Source organism: Canis lupus, chromosome 7 (assembly GCF_048164855.1).
Source record: "Canis lupus baileyi chromosome 7, mCanLup2.hap1, whole genome shotgun sequence".
NCBI classification, from domain to species: Eukaryota; Metazoa; Chordata; class Mammalia; order Carnivora; family Canidae; genus Canis; species Canis lupus.
In genome coordinates this window covers 70054410-70063050 of record NC_132844.1, presented here as the reverse complement: position 1 = coordinate 70063050, position 8641 = coordinate 70054410, and the positions used below count along the sequence as shown (strand labels likewise).

Below are 8641 nucleotides of genomic sequence, written 5' to 3'. Positions count from 1 at the left end.
GACCAGAGAGCATCTAATGTGAAGCCCATCATTTTACATATGTGGGAATTGAGGTCCACAAAGGGGGTGTAACTTGTCTAAGGTCACACAGTGTAATAAACGCAGTCTGAAGACATGACTGGCAAGAAATTTCTAGATAAGTTGGAGAATAGATAAAAATCAGGAAGAACTACAAAGGAGTAAGACACATGTAGAATGGTAAAGAGAAAAGAAAAATAAAAATATCTCAAAGGGAGAAAATATAATACTTGAATGTAGATTCGAAGTAGGTTCCAGAAAAAAAAGAAAGAAGTCAGTCATGCTGCTAAGTTTCCCTATGGAAATCCTTGCTCAATTATTGATCAGCTTTTCCATGTGCCAAACACTGTTCTAAAGCATTCTACGATATTGCCTTATTTAGGTTTCACAACAACACCTTTATTATCATCCTTTTACAGAAAATAATGCCAAGGCACAGAGAGGTTAAGTAACTTGCCCAAGGTCACACAGCTGAAATTTGACAGTCAAAATTGAATCCTTGGCAGCCTGGTTCCTGAGCATACTATTAAGCAGTAAGCATGCTGCTATTAGAAATGAGATGGGGGAGGGGCACCTGGGTGGCTCAGTGGTTGAGCATCTGCCTTTGGCTCTGGTCATGATTCCCAGGTCCTGGGATTGAGTCCCGCATCAGTATCCCTGCAGGGAGCCTGCTTCTCCCTCTGCCTATGTCTCTGCCTCTCTCTTTATGTCTCTCATGAATAACTAAAAAAAATCTAAAAAAAAAAAAAAAATGAAATGAGATGGGATAGAGGAGGTGCCAACTCCTAGGAATTGGATCTTTCCCTTAGATTCTGGTACAATGTGAAAAACAGAGACTCTCTGACCAATACCAAAATAATTTCACTCTTAACTTTAATGCCACCCCCTCCTCCAAAGTAACCCCCAGACCCTAAAGAAAGCAAGAAAAAAAGAGCATGCAAAGTAATTTACCACCAGTAGTCACGTGTCCCCTGCCCCCACTATCTGCTCAGGGCAGCACCACCATAGTTCTCCTTGGATGATCCACTCTGGCCAAAGAACAAATTGTTTGGAGGGACACATGAATTGTCCCTTCAGGCTGTTTCAGGAGCTTGAATATACGGTTTTCACAGAAACAACATGATTCAGTTAGAACAGCATTTGAAAGCTTATTTTTCCCATTCCTGACCTCCCATTTTCCCAGCTACAGTGAAGGTTGAAAGGAGTTATATATTTCCCAAGGCAGCTTATACTAGCCATAAACATCTTCACAAACAGTAAAATGAAAAAAAATATCCGCAATCAGCTTCCTCCACGGTTTTGTGAGCAGATTATCAGAAAATAGCTCTGCCTTCATTTTTCATGTATTTTGCACAAACGGAGAGGAGTAAAAGCCATTGTATGGTGCTGAGACCAGGGAACAGGAGTCAACTGAGAAGCTAGGGGTTTTCCCATTTCCCTCCCTAATGAGGGCAAGCTGCATTCAAGTTAAAGCAAGTTGAACTTGAAATGACAACCCATGCAATATTAAGAAATAAGATTTATTGCCCTGAAGTGGGAAGGAATGTGGTTGTGATAAGTAAGCTGTTCTGGGTACCCCTGGGTGCAAGTCCAGGGACAGTAGAGCCCCAGCTGAGAAACTTGTACACATCCTCACGCATACACTCCCAGAGGCGTCCTGGGGACTTCTGCTCTGAGAAAGGGAGATCCTGGGCAGGATGCCAGAAACGTGAGTTCCCACTGCATGCATGGTTGACCCTGCTGGCACCAGATTCTGGTCAGGAACTATCGATCTGAGGAGAGAGAAGGATGGAGGAAAGCCATCAGGAGGACCCCCCCTCCTCCACAAAGGCCTCTCCCTGCCTGGTGCATATCCCATACAAGTTGATCTCTCTTTGGCCCCAAGTTATCTCCAAGCACCCCTCCTATAGTTCCCCATATCACTCCTCTCCCACTCAAAGCCATGCCTGTGATCCTATAACTGTGTGTATGTATGTATGTACGTAACTGGGATTCCAACCAGGAGGATGTCCATGGTGCCGACACAGGCCTCCCTATACCACAGGATGACCTTGGGCATGCCCCCACATGCACCACTGTATGTGGCTCCCATGGTTTGCCCACCCACTCCAGACACCCCGATGTACCATGAGCAAGGCTTTCGGAAGTACACGATGAGGACTAAGCCAACAATGATGCCCAGCATACCCAGGCCAAAGGCTACACCACACAGCACATTCTCCAGAAGATCAGAGGGCAGCGCATCATGGGGCACTGGAGAAAAAGAGGAGCAAGTCATCCTGGAGCCTTGGTCGGTGAGTCCCCACCCAGGGGAATGACTTGGGGGGCAGGGATTAAACAGAAGAAACAGAGGCATGAAAAATTGAAGTTGCTCAGGGTGAGAATGGACTTAAGCAAAGTGCAAGTAGAGAAAGAAAGCCCTCCCATGGGTCCATCCTTTTTTGTCCCCAAAAGAAAGCAGGCTTCCAAGGAGAAATTTCTCACCCCAATAGGCAATTGCCGTGTAGTTGTCAATCTCATGAGTCACCACGCAGGAGAAAAGATCAGAGGGTGCCGGTGTAAAGTTTAAGTAAGAAAAGGCCTGGAAGCTGAATCCATCAACAGCGGACACAAAAGTGGGCCCGATTCCTTCCACAGGGTCCAAGTGATGCCACCAGTTCACCGTCAATGTGGGTGGGAAGAGATTACTGATAAAACAGACCAGCATGTTGGGTTTGCCAAACTCCAGGGGCTTCAACGTGAACACGTCGACCATAGGAAACCCTGGTGGGAGGATTGAGGTGTGAGGGAAAGAAGTAACTAGTTTACATGGTACCCCTGAGTTTGGAAGGGATGTGGTATACAGAGGGGAGTGTAGAGACAGTGTCAGTGGGAATGGGCTTTGGAAGGAGAGATGAGGGAGGAGCTTGGGCTCTGACGGAGGTCTTCTTCCAGGCAAGTACCAGACCTTGACTAGAGGCAGAGCTAGATCCAGGCTACTCTGGGACCCTCCATCGTGACTTCCTGCAGCACTTCCTGTCTACAGTTCACACCATCATCTAATCACATGCTATCTTCTCACTGAAGCACAGGCACATCATTAGATACTTCCTTTCTCCCCTTCCATCCTCCTGAGCATAGCAACACAAGCTCTAATATTCCGTAGGCATCAACTAGTCCCTATTGCATTCATTAAATTCAATAAACAGTTCTGAACACCTACTATGTCCTGAGCACAAGTCTTTGTCCCACAACAAAAACAGAGGGCAGACCATAGCTGGTAAGGGGAGACCCAGACGACATTAGAGGAGGGGACTGGTGTGAAAGGGAATAATTCAGTGTACAGGTTGAGGAGGTTAAGAATGTAGCCCCTCTCTCTGCCCCCCGAAACACCCCTGACCTCTAGACACAGGGATTTGCCCTTCAAGTTTTGGTCCTATTTCCTCAATCATAGCTTGGCAGAATGCTTTGTCAAAGGAAATGGTGGGCATATCTCCAGACTTCTGAGCCCAGTCAGCAAATTCAGGCAGGCGAGGCACTCGAGTGTTCTGGGAAAAGTTGAAGGAGAAAAGCTGATCCCCATCATAGGCTTCCAAGAGTCCGATGCTGGGACTCCAGTTCTGGCAGTACATCGTGTGCAAGAATGTGTGGTTTTGCAGTTCATCCCGCCATGCTAGAGTAGGAGCTGCAAAGGAAACAAGGTAAGTCAGGAAGGTGGGAGTGTCCTCCTCCTCCTTAGCTTAGAAGACAGCAAGGCCTGCTTCAGGCAGAGGGGTAGGATTGGGGTGTGACCCCTTCTTGTGTCTGTTATTTAGGCTCTCCCTCCCAATAAGGGTGAAGAAGAAATCACAGGATCTCTCCAAACTTCCCCTGCCCATAAAAAGGCCAACTGTCTAAAGTTGTAAAATTAAAAAAAAAAAAAAAAAAAGGTCTAAAGCAACAAATTTGGAGTCACAAGGTTGGGTTGCCTGTTTGCGTGTTACATGAGGAATCTGGCCAAGGAAGTAATTGAAAGTTGAAATCTAGCTTGCACTCCGCTCACCAAGCATGCCACATGGCACAGGGCTGCATCCTCCCAAAAAAGATACTTTTGTCTAAATCACAGAAGGCCACTATGTTAACTTGTGAAGGGCTTCGATGGGTTCCCCCATCTTAGAAGGGAGGGTAAATTAAGGAATGGTCATGGCCTCCCCAAGCCACACATGACACTGCCCCATCTTACCCCCAGAAAACATGGTTAGCTAAAAAACCAATCTCCAGGTTTCTCTTCAGCTGCTTCATCAGCACCAGACCTCTCTGAAAACCTCCTCATCTCCCTCAGCCCTCCAGCCCCTGCAATGTCAGGAGTGGGAGGACCCAAAGTTGTAGGCAATAATATCTATCCTTTGGAATTCCTGGCAAGAATCTCCCCACACACAGGAGCAGGAAACTTTCTATCCAGTACTCAATATCTAGAATAATAGATATTTAGAGGAAGAAGGATCTTCAGATTATTCATCCATTCCACCCGTCCTTTACAAGGAAGGAAACTAAGGACCAATAAAAGTTAAGAGACTTTCAAGAACCACAAGGTGAGTTGATGACAGAGTGCAGAGCAGATACCTAAATAGGACAGTAACATAATATTTACTTTGTTCAAATCCCAGCTCTGCCACTTTCCAACTGCATGAATTTGAATACATTACCGAAAGTCTCTTAGTCTCATTTTTTTTTCCATTTGTAAAATGGATATAATAATCTCTTTCAAGAGATTGTTTCGAGTGCAATATATAAAGCACCTCTGACATTGTTTGGCCATCCATCCATAGTTGATCTCTTTCCCAATTCTGCTATTGTTTCCACTACTCCATAATACTTCCTGCCACTTACAAAGCACAGGGCTTCAAATGCAAAGAAGACTTCAAATGCTCTGGGCAGTTTGCTAGGCTCTGACCTGTCAGGATTGAAGTAAAGGCGAGGTATTGTCATACCTTCAGGGGCGGTCCGGGAGTAGGGCAGCAGCCACAGGAGGTGTAACAGCCTTAGCAGTGCAGCTCCCTGCCTCTGCTCATGATCCATATCTTCACACCACACCATGGGCTAAGACCTACCAACCAGCTGACCCAGGGCCCCAAATTCCTTCCCCAGATCATGTTCCACCAGCTAGTTCCAATAGTTGCCTTTATCACTTGGTTAAACCAATCACAGAAGTGTAGGGTTTAACATCATCAGTTGCTGGGGAGAGACACAGTGCCAGCAACCTCTTCTAAGACTTGGCTCTTTCACCAGGCCAGAGTCGGGTGTGTAACTGGGCTGGGAAGACAATGGAGGGATGTCTGCCTCCTGCTGGGGATCCCTCTGTAGTACCAAACCGTCAGCTTAAGCTGGTAACCTAGGCAATGGGCTCTTCAGAGCAGCACCACCTCCTGGCAGTTGGCTGCAGTGGGGAAGCTCCTCTTCCCACGGCAAACTCCCAGGGCTCTTCAGACCCCGCCTCCTCCTCCCTCCAGCCCTCCTTCCTCTTTTTCTCTCTGAGAGGTGTTCTTCGGGCATTAGCTCAATTTCATTCTGCAGAAATACATGGAAAATTTAATAAGTACTAGTATTGGGTCCAGTGCTAGAAATACAAAGATGAATAAAGGGTATTCCTGCTTTCAAAGAGCTTAAAGTCTAGTTGGCGGGGTGGGGGAGTCAATGAATAAATAATTACACAACAATGTAATGTTTCCAACAAGAATGTGCTCAGTGTTTTAAAAGTATTAACTTTATGAGGATGGAACATAATCCAAGCTTCTGAGAATCTTGAAAGAAAAACAATTTGACCAGCAGAACCCGAAGGAAGAGAAAAGCATTCTAGGGCAAGGGCCAGGCGAATATGTGAAGGCAAAGGCATTCAGAGCTCCTTCCCTTGGAGACATCTGTGTGGTTGGATGTGAATGGTGTGGAGACTACTGATTGTGTCCCTGTTTGGTAGTAGTGCATGGAGGAGTGTCAAGATGAGCTGGAAATTTAAGCAAGAGCCAGATCACATAGGCCATGTTATAACACAAAGAGGGTCTGGCTTTTAGAGGTATTAAAACTGAGGAGTGACCCAATTATTTTAAATTTTAGAAAAACTGGTCTTCAAAAATTTCAAAGGATGGACTGGAGCTTAGAAAAAATTGAGCTAAAACTGCTGGTCAGAGTCTATATTACATTACATCAAAATAAGTTGCACACACCCACATACCACTCTTTTTTAGCAATATAGCAATAATTTAGTTGAGAATTGATAAGAACCTGAATTAAGTCATGAACAGAGGCAATGGAGGGAATAGAATATTGAGATAATTAGGAGACAGAATCTAAAGGGCTTGGCTACTGATTAGCCAAGCAGAGGAGTCAAGGCCAACACTAAGATTTCTAGATTAGCTGGCTGGGTGGGTAGTCAGTAATGAAATAGAAAAGGAGCCAAAGAAGCAGATTTGATGAAGAAGAGGATGAGTTTAGTGTTGTACATGTAGAATGTGAGATGCCAGTGAAAGAACCATGCAGGAGACATGAGGTATATGGGTATAGAACTGAAGCATGGGCTGAGAAACCTCAATTTGGGAGTCATGAGCACAAATGTTGAAGCAGAAGCAGTGGATAAGATCATGCAAGTAGACTGTGCAGACAGAACAGGAAGTGGCATGATGTAAGTCTGCATGGATTCCAACCCCAACCCTCTTACCAGTTATCATCCAGGATCTAGTTGGGAATATAGAACCACTCTAGGTCTTCCAGACTCAGGGAATTTAATACAGGAAATCAGTCACAAAGGTGTTAAAAGGGCAAGAAGTACAAAAAGGAAAAGGTGTCTGGAGGCACAAATAGAGGAATATCTAGAAATCAGAAGCTATTCTTCCCCTGACATGGAATCCACGTCCATGCCTGCTGTTGCCCTGGGACTGACACCATCATAGCTAGTTCTGGATCTGCTGAAAAGGTTCCATCTTCTTCAAGGCTGGATAATTGAGAAGATGCTTTCTCTACCTAGAAGGCTTACGTCCGGAATCACCCATTCTTACTGCTGCCATATCTACCAGCAACTGTCACTCTGTTAGAAACTAAAGCAGGAAGCTTCTCAGTTTCCCCTGCCTTCATATCCCTTGCCAGTGCCTCCTATTGGGAGAATATAATGGGAAGCCAACCAGCTAATAAGTCTAAGAAGTACATGCTTTACAGACGCCTTGGCCAAGCAGTTCAGAATACAGTATAGGAGGGCGAGCCTGGCACTAACACCAGAAAATAACCAGTACATGGACATGGACCAATTTGTAGAGATTTGGTGACACCAGGAGCATCCAGATAGCCATGAGAGCTAAGAGAAGAACAAGGAAGGAGCAGATTCAGAGAAGCAGAGGTGTTCCATGAAGAAGGACAAGGTCAGCATTATAAAATGCTACCCAGAAGTCAAGGAAGGACTAGAAGTGTCCTTAGATTTGGCAATTATGAAATGGTTGACAAATGTATTGAGAGCAGTTTCAGTGTTGTAGTGGGAGTTGACTCCAGATTGTGGTGGGCTAAGAAGCAAGTGGGAGGTGAGGGAGAAAACTGTCACAGTATATGCTGGGAAGTCTAATAGAGAAGAAAAAGAGAGAAAGACAGAAGGGATGGGGGAAGAAGCAGTGAGAAACATCTAATGTGGCAATTAAGTAACCTTAGAAATCAATCTATGTGAATATAATCCCTCAGTATCTCAGACTTTCAAAATCCATACTCCCCTTTGAAAAATAAATATCAGCAGCAATAATAGCCAAAACCCAAAACAACCCCATGATCTCCTGGATATTCTGAAACACTAATGTGTATATATGTGCAAGCACATATATGAGTTTGTGTGGTGGGGGGCAGGCAGAGTGGCAAGGCTGGAGTAGGGTTTGGAAATCATTGTGTTACGCTCCGAAAAACAGAACATTTTCCCAATGTCCCACTCTTTGTAGACTTATCCATCAACAGTTCCTGCAGTGGGAAGATTCAGGCCTTTTAGGGCAGCAGAAAGGAAGTTTATGACATCATCAGGACCATAGGGGGAGACATAGTGCACACAGCCACCTAGAATCTAAGGCAGGAGAATCCGAAAACCTCTGTGAAGGATCAGATAGGAAATATTCTAGGCTTTGTGAGCCATTCATCTCTGTGTTATGCACTCAGCTGCAAGTGCACAAACAGCCACAGACAACATGTCAATGTTGAAAGAGCATGGCTATGCTGGATTCCTCCCAGCTTCCTCCCACACTTCCTGGGCATCTCCTCAGTCTCCTTCGTGGACCACTTTCTTTCAGTCATTCTGAAAACACCATTTAGGTGGTGTTCCCTGGAGTTTTGTTCTTAACCTTTTTTTTACTTATGGACACTGGAATTTAAATTTCATACAATTTTCATGACATCATTCTTTCGCTTTTCTTCCAACCATTTAAAAATGTAACCATTTCTCTTAGTTCTTGGGCCACTTAAAAGATGGTGGGCTGGATTTTGCTCCATACTATAGTTTTCTGAACACCATTCTCTGTATGTGGTCAGAATTGAGATGGGGACTCAAAATAAACCAAAGAAGGGCTCCATTTCCCCTTGGGGGTGGCTATTGATTAATGATTGTGGCCCAGATAGGACAGACTGTTTGGAAGGAGGTCTGAGGGGACAT

General features: G+C 44.9%; 1 protein-coding gene across 3 annotated transcripts in view; it reads right to left on the bottom strand.

Moving 5' to 3' along the window:
- Positions 1-1524: 1524 nt before the first annotated feature.
- LOC140637234 (HLA class II histocompatibility antigen, DM alpha chain) overlaps positions 1525-8641 on the bottom strand; it is a 17194-nt gene continuing 10077 nt past the window's right edge. The window contains exons 2-6 of one of the 3 annotated variants that reach the window (XM_072833519.1): positions 4968-5544; positions 3398-3682; positions 2503-2781; positions 2145-2271; positions 1525-1790 (exon numbers count right to left, since the gene is read on the bottom strand). In XM_072833519.1, the coding sequence (XP_072689620.1) occupies position 1790; positions 2145-2271; positions 2503-2781; positions 3398-3682; positions 4968-5073 (798 nt within the window). In that variant the 5' untranslated portion in view covers positions 5074-5544 and the 3' untranslated portion in view covers positions 1525-1789. Of the gene's footprint in view, positions 1791-2144; positions 2272-2502; positions 2782-3397; positions 3683-4219; positions 4323-4967; positions 5545-8641 lie in introns of those variants that run through there. The other 2 variants (XM_072833522.1, XM_072833521.1) reach the window with 2 other exon arrangements.